Below are 15,330 nucleotides of genomic sequence, written 5' to 3' on the forward strand. Positions count from 1 at the left end.
GAGCATATAAATTTTGTACGGTATAAGATAACCTGCATAGCTCTTATTTAATCGACATCAAGATTGAAAGAAGTTGGGGAAGGGAATGTTGTATAGCATTGAGACTAGAGAGACCAATTAATAATGAAGCATTGCATGTGTACAGGAGATAAGTGGAGATGACCTGACCAGATCAGGGGATGTGGAGAGAAGAGGACCTTGGCAATCAGTCAGATGCAGAGGTTCCTGGACCAAGACTCAAGTTCCTGAACAACAAGACAGTGTCAGTGTGCCACCAACCAAAGTCAGAGGAGCAAGGGGGAAAAGTCGAGAGTGGATGGAAAGATGGCAGATTGTAGAAATTTGAAAATGAGTAGCAAGTCAGGAGAGTGGTACAGGATAGGAGAGATGCCTAGGCTGAGGAGAAAGAGCCAGTATATGGGGCAGGTTAAACATTCAGGAGAGAGGGACTAACTGAGGGACTATCTGGTGGACAAAGACCCCAAAGCCGTGGGGACTGGAACTAAAGACTAGGTTTGTGTTCCTCCTTAGGATCACCTAAAAAAAATTTTTTTTTAAGATTTATTTTTATTATTATTTTTTTAATTGGAAAGGCGGATATACAGAGAGGAGAGACAGAGAGGAAGATCTTCCGTCGATGATCCACTCCCCAAGTGAGTGCAACGGCTGATGCTATGCCGATCCAAAGCCAGGAGCCTCTTCCGGGTCTCCCATACAGGTGCAGGGTCCCAAAGCTTTGGGCGGTCCTCAACTGCTTTCCCGGGCCACAGGCAGGGAGCTGGAAGAGAAGCGGGGCTGCCGAGATAGAACTGGCGCCCATATGGGATCCCAGGCGTGCAAGGCGAGGACCTAAACCACTGCGCCACCACGCTGGGCCCGGATCACCTAAAAAATTAAGTGCACTGCCAGTGTAAAATACTTTGTAGGTAGAAGAATCTAGGGTGTGGACTTCCACCTTTATTGCATTATGTTCTCAGTGAAAGGCAAGGTCAAGATTATACCCAGATGGTGATCCAGAGATTTAGAGATCATCCCATGTACTTTGTCAAAGCAATGTACCTGGTCCTAACCATCGAGAGTGCTTGCTCATTCTCTCTCCCCCCACCCCATCTCTCTCTCTCTCTCTTCTGACCAGACACCCTATCCCCCAATACATTAATGATTTCTGCATCATAATTAGCTTCTAAGATATTGCTCTCCTCCCCTGCAAAGAAGAAGAAATGTTGAATTTCTGAATGTTTTTCAGAAGTAAAAGAAGGGAATGACAGGAAGTACCCATCAAAGGCAAGTTGGAGAATGAATGAGTATTCAATGATTGGAGGTCCAGTTGGAATCCAGTAATAAAGAGAGGCTCAATCCCCCCTATTTTACCACCTTCTCCAGAGGTGCACTTGTGTAGAAATAAAAAGACATGAGATTGATGTGTACTTGCTCTACACCAGTGCTGACCAGCGAAATTTTCTGTCCTGGAATAAATGTGCTATATTTGTCCTGTCCAGTCTAGAAGTCACTAGTCATGTGTGGCTCTTGAATACTTCAATGTGGCTACCACATTAAGCCTGACTTTTTAATTTAATCTTTAATAAAGATAGCTGCAAGTGACTCGTGGCTACCATATTGGGCAGCACTGGCCCACAGTTAGGAGTTTGTCAGGCACATATGGAAAAGATGACAATGGGAAATTTGGAAATTGAAATTTCCCATTCCTACCATATACAGATGTTAGACTGTGAGTGGACTAATATATGAGTAAATGGAGATGCAAGAATTTTCTGTATGGATTCTTAAGATTAAAGGGGGAATAAAACCATTGTGTAAATTTATTTTCAAGGCGAGAACGTCAGTATTCTGTATGTAGCAGTGAAGATTCTCCTGGCTCTTGTGAAATCCTGCATTTCTCAATCGGTGGTCCTGATCAGCTCATGGTACACAAAGGGAAATGTGTTGGTGAGTAAACTCACTGCATACACCTCAGTTGCTGTAATGTCAAAAGTCAGTCATAAGGAAACTGGGAGAACAACCCCTGTGTTATCTAGACCAGAACTATCCAAGGGCATCTGTCAGTCAGGTAACCTCCTCACTCGCGTTCCTCATGACTGGAATAAGGAATCAGACAGATTCCCTCTAGAGTGAGGTGACAATAAAGCCTATGCTTTTAGAAATAATCTCAGCACAAAGCTGATTTTGAATTTGTCATGATACCTATCCTAGCTTTTTAAAACAGAACAAAAAAAAAGTTGAAATATCATCCATCATTACAATTTTAATGCAATATGCATCTAATGCTGATAAAATGCATGTAACAAAATGAGTTCTAGTGCCTGTAATCTTTAATGAATGTTTCTAATCTCAAGACTTTATGTTGATAGCTGTTGCTTAGCATTCCTGCTTTGTGTATGGTACCTGGCCAAGCAAACTAAATGTTTCTAGACATGTGTCTTATTTAACATTTTGGTCTGTAGGTGGCAGTTCAGTCCATTTGGAGGGAAGCTGGTTCAGCAGTTTGGGATTTGAATTGCTAATATTAAAATCAAATTTTCATTGTGTGCTTCGTTCGTCTTAAAGTGCCTCATCTCTTCTCGACTGTGGATGTAGCAGCCATCATTAATGTAGGGATGGCTTGCAAACAGTGAATTTGACACTTGACATTAATCTTCAATCCCTTGAATATTCTTACCAGAAGTAACAGGGAGCTAAATTATCTATATCAAATTTGCTTTCTTTTGGCATCTTTCCCTTTGTTCTTTAAGGAGGAACAGATAAGCAAGTCAGCCTATGGGGGCAGCTATCAGGTGGGAGTAGAAAAACCAAACATCTGAAAAAGCTATGAACCAGACATCTAATCTTGGCCAACTAAAATAATTCTGTGCATACACAGAGATGTCAAACTCAGACAAAGCAACCATGTGGGCAGGGTCAAGACCTTGGTAGGATTTGGCTGCGGGTGGGCCTGAAACTACCCTTGACTCAGGGGCATCTCAGATTTGTAAACTTGACAGCATAAAACTCACAACTTTTAATAACCTGGGGAAATCAGGAAGGCAAATCAACTTGGTTTCTTATTCTCACTGGTCCTCATTAAGCACATTCACCTTGGTTAGTACCTTTGTTAGGAGACGCATTTGCAAATGGAGAATTTCTTGTAAAATCACCAAGTGAATTATTTATTTTGTTTTCTCACAATGGGTCTAGTTTTGAAAACATGCCCGAATTTTCTATGAAGTGTTTTTTTAATAAATGATCAACTCATTAATTTTTAATTTTAAATGAGACATTTTAATTTTAGAAACCAATTAATTGATTTAGTTTAACGTTGTTAGAACTACACAGAATAAAGAATTTACTTACAGATATGGATAAGTACAAAGACCGTGAAAATTATTGTTAGTGAAGAGCAATTTCAGCCAGAGTTCTTTTGGCAACATCTTTTCCTTTAGTCTTATAGCTGTTTTCTCCTGTATATTTTATTATCTCATCATGAAAAAGTGACAAAAAGAAATGGGCCATAAATGGTAACTTTTAGCATATGTGCTGCCAAAGTAAGCACAATAAGTTATAACTTTTAAAACAACTAGCAATTATGAAATGCATACTTGGTCCCACTGGGAAAATAAATATTGCAAGATGGTAACACAAATTTAATTAGACTTTATGTAAATAACATTGTATTCTATCCCATAAACATTTAATGTCTTCTGTTAACATGGAATGCTTAGATTCCACATTCTCAAATTGCTTCCTTTGGTTGACACATTTCCAAACATCAGGGTTTTCCCTCTTAGGATAAGACTATCAGGAGTTATTAGGAAAAGTGTAATAGAAGGCTAATAAATGTATCTAAATTATCAGCTTTTTTATAAAGTAGAAACTGCTCAGATTTTTAAAAAAGTCCTGGTGAGCTAGTTTAGCTCTATTTCTCAAATATTTTTGCTAAGGCCATTTTATCTCATATATAAATGTTACTTCACTTTTTACATGGAAAAATTAATTATCAGTGTATCTTAAAGCTTTTTATTATGAAGACAATGTAGTGTCATGAAAAACTTTTTATGTATTAAGAGAAAAAGAATTCTTAATATTAATAATTTTCAACTGATGACACTTTTATAGCCTAGGGGACATTTGGTGATGTCTGTGGGTATATTCCTAAATTTTTAAATCTACTTGAAAAGGAGAGAATCAAAGAAAGACACAGTCAGATAATGATCTCTCATCTACTGATCTACTCCCCACATGTCCATAAAAACTGAGATATGGCTAGGCCAAAGTCTGGTCATGAACTCCATCTGTTTCCTGCGTTGTAGGGACCCAGCTACTTGAAGCCAGGTGAATATTTTTTAAGATTAGGAGTGCAGGTGAGGAGCTACTGGCATCACATGGGCAGAGGCCAGGAAGCTACCACACCGCTACAACAAAGGTTTATCCTTTCCAAATGTCAGTAGTGCCAAGGCAAGGGTGCTCTATGAGCTGTAATTTGGTATGTTAAGAAGAAATGAATGGGGTACAGGGAACAAACAAAAATAAAGCAAAATAGTAATATCTTTCTCTTCTTCCAGTATTGTAATAATTTAGTTGCTAATGAAAATAAAGATTTCTTTTTTCCCCCTGGGAAGCAGACAGCGCTCGCATATACTGATTTTACTCCCCAGATGCTCTCAATTGTTATGGCTAAGCAAAAGCCAAAGCCAGTGGCCAGGAACTCAGTCGATCTCTCATGTGGGTGGCAGGAATCCAATTACTTGGAGCATCACCTGCTACCTGCCAGGGGACGTACCAACAGGCAGCCAGAACAGGGAGCAGAGCCAGGGCTTGAACCCAGACGCTCTGCTACGGAACGTGGACAGCCCCAACCGGCATCTCAACCACTAGGCCACAGGCCTGCCTTAAAAATAAAGCTTTTTGAGAAAATTTTTGATGTTACAGAGATTTAATACTCCTAACTGGAAAACAAATACCTATCACTAAATAAAGTGTCTTTCTTCCTCCCTTCAAACTGAAACTATCATTTCTGGTTCTTTCCCTCCAAAATGCTGACTGGTTTGTATTTACTGAGCATATTCCAATTTTATATTTGGAAAGTATTCAAATGTATTGATGTATTCAAATTTCCAAGTCGTGGAAGCCTGTTTTTCCCACGCGTGCTGATCTCCACTGATAGGGTAATTTTAAAGGAGCATGCTCAAGGTCCAGATTCTGTCATCTTACTTGGTTTTTAGGCGTATCACCAGGTACACCAAAGTGTAAGCAAAAGTGAATTGGGTGTGAAAGCCACATTTACAATAAAGGCTGGAAGGATAAATCTTTGGTCTTCTGGTTACGTCGAAGGTCTCACTGCTTTTGTCCCATTATGGCAATTAATATTTTAGAATTCAAGGTGAATTGTTTAATATCAAAATTGATTACATAGGGCTTGTGTTCCTTCCATGAAATTATATTCTGCATAGTTATAACAGGCCATGCATTGTTCAAATAATGAATGTTCCTTCCTTTCTCTCTCTCCCCTCCCTCTAGAAAACATGCCAGGGGGGTTTTAATTTCATTTTCTGTTTATTGTGCAGGCAATGATGAACAGCTTGGAAAATTAGTGTACAATGCTTTGGAAACAGCCACCGGCAGCTTTGTCTTGCTGTATGAGTGGATCCTTCAATGGCAGAAAAAAATGGGTCCGTTTCTTACCACTCAAGAAAGAGAGAAGATTGATAACTGCAAAAAGCAGGTGGGCATCTGAGATAGCCGAGCCAGGAGTCTTGCCTTGAGCCTAGGAGATGGCAAAACAAAGTAGCTGTGCTTTCGGTTGATTTGCAAAGGCAGTCCAAAGTAGAATGAGATCTACTCAGCCAGAGGGAACTGTGGGGGACCAGCACCTCCCCCACCAGTGTTTCTGGGCCCATGGCTCCCTGTTTCAGAACATGTACAGCAGGAACAAAGCATAGCGGCTGCCTCTGACCCTCATCTGGCATTAACAACCAACTGAGCCTAAATACTATTACATATTGTGTGCTTCACAGTTACTTACATTTTTCTTGTTTTGGAATACTGTTTCAAAACTGAATTGGAGGGGATTAGAAATTTTTAATTTATGATAACAACTTTATGGAGAATATTCTGTTATATATGGCAGTGTTGTAAACAAAGAGGTTATAAAACAGAATGGTAAGGGCCTGGCGCCGTGACCTATCGGCTGGAGTCCTCATCTTGGGCATGCCGGTATCCCATGTGGGTGCAGGTTCTAATCCCGGCAGCTCCACTTCCCATCCAGCTCCCTGCTTGTGGCCTGGGAAAGCAGTCGAGGATGGCCCAAAACCTTGGAACCCTGCACCCATGTAGGAGAACTGGAAGAGCTCCTGGCTCCTGACTTCGGATTGGTGTAGCACCGGCTGTTGCAGTCACTTGGGGAGTGAATCAACAGACAGAAGATCTTTCTCTCTGTTTCTCCTCCTCTCTGTATATCAGACTTTCTATTGAAAGAAAAAAAGAGACTCTTAAAAAAAGTTAATGTTTCTTGTTTCTGTTGGTCATATCTCGAAAGAAATTGAGGATATCCATCAGTTTTATAGTATTCCTACATTATATTTTGAAATTAATGAAACAGATTAAATTTTTCCCATCCTTATAAACTATTAGATTGACAGTATAGTTTGGGGGCAGGATTCCATTCAGGACATATTTGTTCTAATCTTATTTGAAGGTATGTTTCCATACATTTCACTTGAGAGGCAAAAATACCACTTAATGATGATTTATGCTTAATTCTCCCTCTCTTTTTTTTTTTTCTTTTTCCTGGTCAGATTCAAGGGGCAGAAACAGAATTCAGCTCGCTGGTGAAACTGAGCCATCCAAATGTAGTGCGCTACTTTGCCATGAGTCACAGAGAACAAGATAACTCCATTGTGGTGGACATTTTAGTGGAGCACATTAGTGGAGTCTCTCTTGCCACTCACATGAGTCACACAGGCCCCATCCCCGTGCACCAGCTTCGCCGCTACGCAGCTCAGCTCCTGTCTGGCCTGGATTATCTGCACAACAATTCTGTGGTGCACAAGGTCCTAAGTGCCTCTAATGTCCTGGTGGACGCAGAAGGTACCATCAAGATTACGGACTACAGCATTTCAAAGCGCCTCGCAGACATCTGCAAGGAGGATGTGTTCGAGCAGACCCGAGTTCGTTTCAGTGACAATGCTCTGCCTTATAAAGCCGGGAAGAAAGGAGATGTTTGGCGCCTTGGCCTTCTGCTGCTCTCCCTCAGCCAGGGACAGGAATGTGGGGAGTACCCTGTGACCATCCCCAGTGACTTACCAGCCGACTTTCAAGATTTCCTGAAAAAGTGAGTACTGGTTAGATTCTGCTACTGAACACTGCTCCTGTACTTTGTGTTGTGCTGGAGTGTGCCCCACATGCAGATGGTACAGCAGCTGGCAAGTGCGGCCCAAGACCAGGGTCAGTGCTGTGCTCTCCCCACGTGTCCCCGACTGCCTGTGTTCTAGTTTCTCAAGTGTAGTCCTCATTTGCTTCACCACCATGGTCTCCTCAGTTCCTCAGGCATAGCCATTGCTGTGTAAGCTGGTTCTCAGGGACTGCTGGAGACATTGTAGGAAGAATCCCCTCATCCCATCTGTCCCTCTAGGAACTGTTCCAGTGAGAAATGCCCCAGGGGTTCAAATGGAAGACCTTCTCTGTCCGCTTTTCCTGCCAGCTCCCAAAGGAGCTAGCATATATTTTTCATATTTAGTGACAAAATGGTAGACTTATAACTAAAACTTGGCTAGTTCTCTTTCTTCTTTTCTTTTTTATGGTTTATTTATTTAGGAGGCATTGCCCAGCCCTGGGTGGGGCCCAGCCCTTGACTCACCCTGAGTCCCCTGAAGTTCTCGCTGGCAGCCTCAATAACAAAAACCGTGGAGAAATGTGGCTGTTTCCTTTCTGCTTCAAAGGAGAAGCTCTTGCTGCTTCTGACTATTTTGTTGCCACAAGTATTGGTTCAGATAATTTCATCATTTAAGTGAATTCTTGGTGGCTATAAAATCCCTTAATACAGCTCATTGTAGCTAGACTTTAAATTTATTTGTGATCCAAAATTCCTTCATGTCATCACCTTAATTTCACACTTTGGTTAGAGTCAACATTGCTCTTCAGAAACTCAACAAGAATGGAAAGCATTTGGTGCAGTGATTAACAGACCACTGCGTAGGATTCCAGCATCCCGTAACAGAGTGCCTAGATGCGAGTCCTGGCTCCACTCCCAATTCCAGCTTTCTGTGGTTGCACACCCTAAAGAAGCAGCAGGTGATGGCTCAAGTACTTGTTATCACTACCACCTGTGTGCAAAATCCAGGTGAAATTCCAAGTTCCTGGCTTTGGCTTGGCCCAGCCTATCCTAATTCCAATGTTACAGGTATCTGGAGAATAAACCAGCAAATGGAAGATGTGTATGCATCTCCTTATCTCTCTGCCTTTCAAGTAAAATGAAAATGTGAAAAACAAAAAAAAAAAATGAAACTCAATTCTCAATGCGCCTTTTTTAAAAAAAGGTTTATTTAATGTATAAAGAAATGGCAGATTGACACCTTTATAGAAGTCAAAGAAATATCTTTAAGTACTGACTTGGAAAGATCTCTAAGACACTTGGTTGAATGAAAAAGCAGGTTGAAGAATAGTATGTATAGGATGGTGTGTGTGTGTGTTTTTAATAAGTCAGTTTCCCAAAAACAGTGCTATTTTGTTTGGGTTGTGCATTTGTATAAATAAAAACATTGGAAAATGATCTGTAATGATGTACACTAGAGGAATGGGGAATTCAGGGGGTTGTCTCAAAGACTTTCTGTATTAATATTTGCAAGGAGAGGCATTTGTATTTTACTGATATAATAAAAATTAAGTTTAAGGTAAAGCACCATATCTTAGCAAAATGTTTTATTGGACTCTTGCCCTGTGAAGGTGCAGATTTAAGAGTACTTATTTTTAGTACTGGAACATTTCTTAAAATTTGCTATTCTTTGTGATCATTACTGTCACCACTTTGTATATATGGTTTTAAGTCCAGAACTCCCAGTAATGGTTGAGTCTTTAAATATATTGTTTACACTTAAGGTCAGGTGCTACCACGTGGTGCCACTTGAGGCATGCATATGAAAGTTAAACAGTTTAGATGAATTACAACAGTGGTTTTCAGAATCTAGTTTACATTCAAATCACTGGCAAGGCCATGGTAACACGGATTGTTGTCCAGATCTCCTGTGCTGCTAATTTACCAGGTCTGGGATGGAATAGGATTTGTACTTCCAGTAGATTCCTAGATAATACAGTTCTACTGAGCAAAGGCCCCATTTGAGATCCTTGTAGTTAAAAGTGTGGCTTAGTTTTACTCATCAGAAAACAAAAGCAGTACTTATTAGAACACTAAACTGTTAATTCATAGGCACAAGGAATGAGGATTAAGAGAAAGCATGTGGAATCTTTAAAAACTTTCCATTCACTACTGTCAACTTACTTTATATTGTGATGGACAGTTTATCTCCTTGGGCCCCAGACTTGTCTTGGCTCTCTGATGGGCTTCGTATTTGGAAGTGTTATTTATGACTGGTTCTCAGAAAGGCTTACTTAAGCATGGCAGGTCATTACAGTATTCATGAGAGTGAGAATTCATAGCCTAGTTGTGCTATTTTTATACTTCTGGAAAAAATCATTTCGTGGAGATAAGCCTTTTGGTGTGCAAGGACTATGTTGGCTTTTTAAAAAATATATGTATATGTATGTATTTTTTTGAAAGGCAGAGACAGCATTGCTATTCACTGGTTCAGTCCTCAAATGCCCCCAACAGAAAGTTGAGGCCAAGATTTAAACTAAGACTGGGAACTCAATCCAGGTCTCTCACGTGGAAGCAGAACTCAAGCACTCAAGCCTTGCGTGGTCTTGCGCTAGCATGAAGCTAGAGTCTTAAGATGCAACTCGGATGTGCAATGCAGATGTCTTAACCACTAGGCCAAGCACCAACCCTGGTTTCATTTTTTGTTTTGGTTTCGTGTTTTGGTTATTGTTCATTTTGGATTTTTTTTATTCCCCATTTTCCCCCAGCCTGGTACTTAGCTTATAAATCCTGCAGGATGTTTATCCATGTAAGTTCACTTTATGTGAGTGCACTTTAGTGCGTAAGTAACATGGGTTCTTTCATGTGTGTCTTTAAAAAACTAAACCCTTGTGGAATGCCTTGGATTAAGGAGTTTAGTGTTGTTTTGGTTATCGCTGAGATTCTTCCTCCTCCTCCTCAGATGTGTTTGCTTGGATGATAAGGAGAGGTGGACCACTCCGCAGCTGTTGAAACACAGCTTTCTCAATCCTCAGCCGAAGGCGCCTCTAGTGGAACAGAGTCCTGAAGGTGAGTCTGTAACCACTCTCGATAATCTGCTTGACATGAATTTTTTTTGAAAGTGCATGTCAATTTAATGTGGGAAAGGGCTGCACAGATTATTCATGCTGAGCTGAGCTACACACGACTCCCTTCAGCAACGAGCAGCCCCCTGGGGGCAGGAGACAGCTGTGCCACCCTTCCTCTCCCAGTCTCAACTGGAGTTGGCTCTCTACAGGTTAGCTCCCCCTTCCTCTCCTGTTGCTGCATTTTCCTACTGCTGCATACGTAGTAGGTTAATAGGCCTCAGCAAAGACTGGGTCTGGGATCTGGCTCCATCTTAGTTCCTCCACCTGTACACTGAGGCAAATTTTGAGTCTGCCTTCCTACTGGAGAACGTAGATGAGCATGGTGCCAGAGTTGCTGAGGCAGAAGCATTTTCCCAAGACTGGCTGGAGCCCCTGCTTGCAGTGTCCCCAGTGGGATGTGGGAGGGCCTCCTGTGTTTCTCACGTCTTAGTTACCTCTTACCTTTTGTTCTATCACAGATTCCGCGGGCCAGGATTATGTTGAGACTGTCATTCCCAGCAATCGGCTCCCCAGCGCAGCATTCTTCACGGAGACCCAGAGGCAGTTTTCCCGGTATTTCATTGAGTTTGAAGAGTTGCAGCTTCTTGGCAAAGGGGCTTTTGGAGCTGTCATCAAGGTACAGACTCGTCTCCAGATCCTGCTCCTTCTGCACTGCATTTCCAGCAGGGCTTGGAAAGCATGACTTGTTTGAGGAACAGGAAGGGAAGTAAAGACCAGTATGGTCAAATTCACCTTTGTGGGTGGGAGGGGTCTCTTTCAGGTTCCACTGGGCACATTGAGAACTCAGGTTCCCTGTCCTTGGTTGGTGTTGACTATTATTGTGAAAATCATATAGGGGTAATAGCACTTCGAGTGGAGTCCAGGCCTCTAACTGAAGAACATTTTTACATGCTTTAGTACAGAAAGTTTCTCTCTCTTCTCCCATTTACTGTTAGAGTTGCTATGGAGAAAAGGATTCCAAGATTAGAGCTGAGATGGGACTCAAACTGGAAAATGGCCCCAGATGGTCTTTATGGCTATAATGTTCCTATTCTCGTTAAAGAGAGTGGAAGGTTACCGATATGTTGTTGAAAGTCATTGTTAGGTCTTGCTTTCTTCATTCCAGTCCAACACGGAGATTTTTATTAATACCTGTCCCTTGCTGAAAGAGGACTGAGTTGTTTTTTGTATGATCTAAGTATTTCTTTTTCTAAATTAATACTGTATTATTAAGTGCATAAAAGAATGTGTCTGAAGGTGACCCACCATCAGTGTGGTATATGTCTACTTAGGGTTCTGAAAATATTGTTGGGAAGTGTTATCCTCACTGTGGAAGGCTTTCTACTTCAGTGAAAGAATAGCCCGAAGACCAGGAAAATTATAGTTTCCCAAGGCCTGGAGTACTTGTAGTCCCTTTAACTCAAAATGTCCTTCTTATCAAGTCTTTTATTTGTATTTTACATTCTCAAATATTAAAAAAATAATAGCAAGCTTCATCTCCTCATACATGTGTACAAAGGACGATTAAGAAGCCCATTTTGTATGTCTTACTAATGTCTTTCCTGTAATGGCTCCCTGTGAGAACACCCCTGTCTTTATGCCTCATCTCTTTATCAGATTAGGGTAGACCTCTTTGGTTGGTGATCTGGCATTTCATTCACAGTTGTCCCTATTACTGCTTATGCCACTTTGCATCTGCATAAATGAATTCCTTGGCATTTCCAGGAGATCTGGTGCCATAGCCCAGTCAGGGACTCAGCATACGTGTTGTGTTCCAAGCCCTGGGACTAGAAGTCAGCACTGAGATTTCTCACACCTTGTCCCTTTCTCTGCTGACGTGGCGTGGCAGTAAAGGAACACAGAGCTGTCATTTTCTGGAGCGCCATTTTGTGTCTTGGGTGTGTGCCAGGTGGTTCACAATCTCAGAATATTCATCGGAGACAGATATAATCCCCGTTTTTCCAAACAGAACCAGGTTTGGTAAAGTAATACTGCAGTAAGAAATGAAACCAACATTCACACCCACATCTGTTTTACTCCAAAGCTTACGATTTTGTCACTCTGCCCACAGTAGAAGATGATCTGAAACTTGGTTTTCTACTATTTCTTTCTTGTGTAGAACTGTTTTTAATAGCCAAGCTGAAACTTGTAAGCCACACCGTCTTGTCAGTTGTAATCACCTAACCTCTTCCTGCCCAGGGCTGAGTTGTTGCTTTTCAGGAGCATGGCAGCACCGCATTTGGGACTAGAAGATTCCAATGAACAGAACTTCAGAAAGTTCTCCAGTCAACCCAGTTGCATGGTGAAACTGCCCAGGATAATGAGGCCTGCAGCCAGGATATGGCAACTTGCCTTTGAAACTTTTTCTTGCATTTTTAGCATTTTACTTTGTGTGTAAGATTGATTTATTTGTCAGGCAGAATGACAGGAGAGGGGGAAGACAGACAGAAATCGCCCATCTGTTGATCCAAATAATCGCAATAACTGGGGCCAGACTTAACTGAAACCAGGAGTTAGGAACTTCATCCGGTTGGCCACGTGGGTGCAGAGACCCAGACCTTGTGCTGCCTTCCCAGTCACATTAGCAGGAAGCTAGATCACAAGCAGAATAGCGAGGACTTGAACCAGCTCCTATATGGGATGAGAGTCACAGGCAACTGTTTTTATTTATGTTTTATTTATTTATTTTTAAGGATTTATTTATTTTTATTGGAAAGGCAGATATACAGAGAGGAGGAAAGACAGAGAGGAAGCTCTTCCTTCAGATGGTTCACTCCCCAAGTGACTGCAATGGCTGGTGCTGAGCCAATCCAAAGCCAGGAGCCAGGAGCTCTTCCGGGGCTCCCACGTGAGTGCAGGGTCCCACAGCTTTGGGCTGTCCTCGACTGCTTTCCCAGGTCACAAGCAGGGAGCTGGATGGGAAGCAGGGCTGCTGGGATCCCAGGGCATTCAAGGCAAGGACTTTAACCACTACGCTATCATACCAGCCCCACAGGCAACTGTTAAACTTACAGCACAAGCCCCTTTACTGTGTTTAGAATTGCAATATTTTATTTTCAGTACCCATCATTAATCATAAATGTTATATAAACAAAATCAATAAGCAATAATTATATTAATAGAAATAACTATTTTTAAATTAATCTTTAATATTTAAATTTTGTTTTATTTGAAGACAGAGATAGACAAACATAAGATTTCTCATCAACTGGTTCATTCCCCAAATGATCAGATTGGACAGGATCAAAGCTGGGATCCAGGAACTCACTCTAGGGCTCCCACATGGGTGGCTGGGACCTAGTTACCTGAGCCATCACCTGTGCTTCCCAGCATGGGCATTAGCAGCAGGTGGAATCTGTGATGGAGCCAGCACTCTAACCCAGACACCATGGCATGTGGGTGCCCAAGCAGCATTGTAACCACCACATCAGACACCTGCTCCAACAATTGTCACTATTTACTCACTCATCACTTTCTCTCTGAGGCTTTAATACATTGCTTTTGCCCTGGTTATCTCATTTAGTACTCACAGTCATTATTTGTAGTCTTGGAAATCATATAAATCTCATTTATAGATAAGTAAAATTGAATTTTAAGGAAATCAAGTAATTTACCCAAGTTCTCTCAGCTTTAGAAATCAGGGAGTTAACATTTGCGTTAGTTCTATTAAAATATTTGGAGTTTAGTTTTTCTTTAGTGAATTTAAGTATTTAAAAAAAAAATCAAAAAGAGGCTAGCGCTGTGGTGCAGTAGCATGTTAGGCCCCCACCTGTGGTGCTGGCATCCCATATGGGCACCAGTTGGAGTCCTGGCTGCTCCACTCCTAATCCAAAATCCTTCCTATGGTGTAGAAAAGCAGTGAAGGATGGCTCAGGACCTTGGGCCCCTGTACGCACATGGGAGACCCAGCTGAAGCTCCAGGCTCCTGACTTCAAACTGACCCAGCTCCGGCCATTTCAGCCATTTAATAAGTGAACCAGTGAATGGAACATCTCTTTTTCTCTCTGTCTCTTCTTCTCTCTCTCTGTAAATCAATCTTTCAAATACAAATTAGTCTTTTCTTAAAAACCCAGAAATTAGATCATTCTTTGAAACATTACACTTTAAAAAAATAACCGAAGTTATTTAGAAATTTGGACAGCAGATTGTAATATGAGAAATGCATCTAAAAGTGATATCAGTAAAAATAACGATGAAAATGTTTTCCCCCAGAGTCTGCTAGCAAGTTAAATACACCTAGATGGGGGCTGAGCTGTCTTCGGGGTCTGGGAGTACCAGGACTTTCTGCAGTTTGACCGTATCACGCCTGTGGTTCTGACTGGATCTCATAGAACTGCAGCTGTCCTGAGGAACCGTGGGCAACATGCGATAAATGACACCCCCTTCCCCTGGCCACTCGGCAGGTACAGAACAAGCTGGATGGCTGCTGCTACGCGGTGAAGCGCATCCCCATCAACCCCGCCAGCAGGCACTTCCGCCGGATCAAGGGTGAAGTGACACTGCTGTCACGCCTGCACCATGAGAACATCGTACGCTACTACAACGCGTGGATCGAGCGGCATGAGCGGCCGGCTGGCCCAGGAACACCACCTGGGGACTCGGAGTCCCTGGCTCAGGACACGCGAGCGGCACGTGGGCAGGCAGCAGGTGACACGGACAGCCCAGACAGCGTGGAGGCCAACGCTCCACCACCCATCCTCACCAGCTCCGTGGAGTGGAGCACGTCGGGCGAGCGCTCAGCCAGTGCTCGCTTCCCAGCCACCGGCCCTGGCTCCAGCAGCGACGAAGAGGATGATGAGGAAGAGGACGAACACGACGGGGTCTTCTCCCAGTCCTTCCTGTAAGGGGCGCGGCGCCTGTCACAGCCCTCAGTGGGAGGGACACACGCGGGACCCCTCCTTTAATCCCCACCAAACCTGT

The 15,330-nt window shown here is 42.3% G+C and overlaps 1 protein-coding gene across 5 annotated transcripts in view; it reads left to right on the forward strand.

Annotated features, from left to right (window-relative positions):
- The window catches only part of EIF2AK4 (eukaryotic translation initiation factor 2 alpha kinase 4), a 96,911-nt gene that overhangs the window by 38,090 nt on the left and 43,491 nt on the right, over nucleotides 1-15,330 (forward strand). For 4 of the 5 annotated variants that reach the window (XR_005882644.1, XM_040969965.1, XM_040969966.1 and 1 more), the window contains 6 exons: nucleotides 1,832-1,947; nucleotides 5,559-5,716; nucleotides 6,789-7,324; nucleotides 10,266-10,372; nucleotides 10,890-11,047; nucleotides 14,814-15,250. Coding sequence is in view for 4 of the 5 variants with exons in the window: in XM_040969965.1 (XP_040825899.1) it covers nucleotides 1,832-1,947; nucleotides 5,559-5,716; nucleotides 6,789-7,324; nucleotides 10,266-10,372; nucleotides 10,890-11,047; nucleotides 14,814-15,250 (1,512 nt within the window). In the remaining variant the exon portion in view is untranslated. The remainder of the gene's footprint in view (nucleotides 1-1,831; nucleotides 1,948-5,558; nucleotides 5,717-6,788; nucleotides 7,325-10,265; nucleotides 10,373-10,889; nucleotides 11,048-14,813; nucleotides 15,251-15,330) is intronic. The other variant, XM_040969968.1, reaches the window with a different exon arrangement.

Source organism: Ochotona curzoniae, unplaced genomic scaffold (genome assembly GCF_017591425.1).
Source record: "Ochotona curzoniae isolate NIBS_2020 unplaced genomic scaffold, NIBS_Ocur_1.0 scaffold_4701, whole genome shotgun sequence".
Classification (NCBI taxonomy): domain Eukaryota; kingdom Metazoa; phylum Chordata; class Mammalia; order Lagomorpha; family Ochotonidae; genus Ochotona; species Ochotona curzoniae.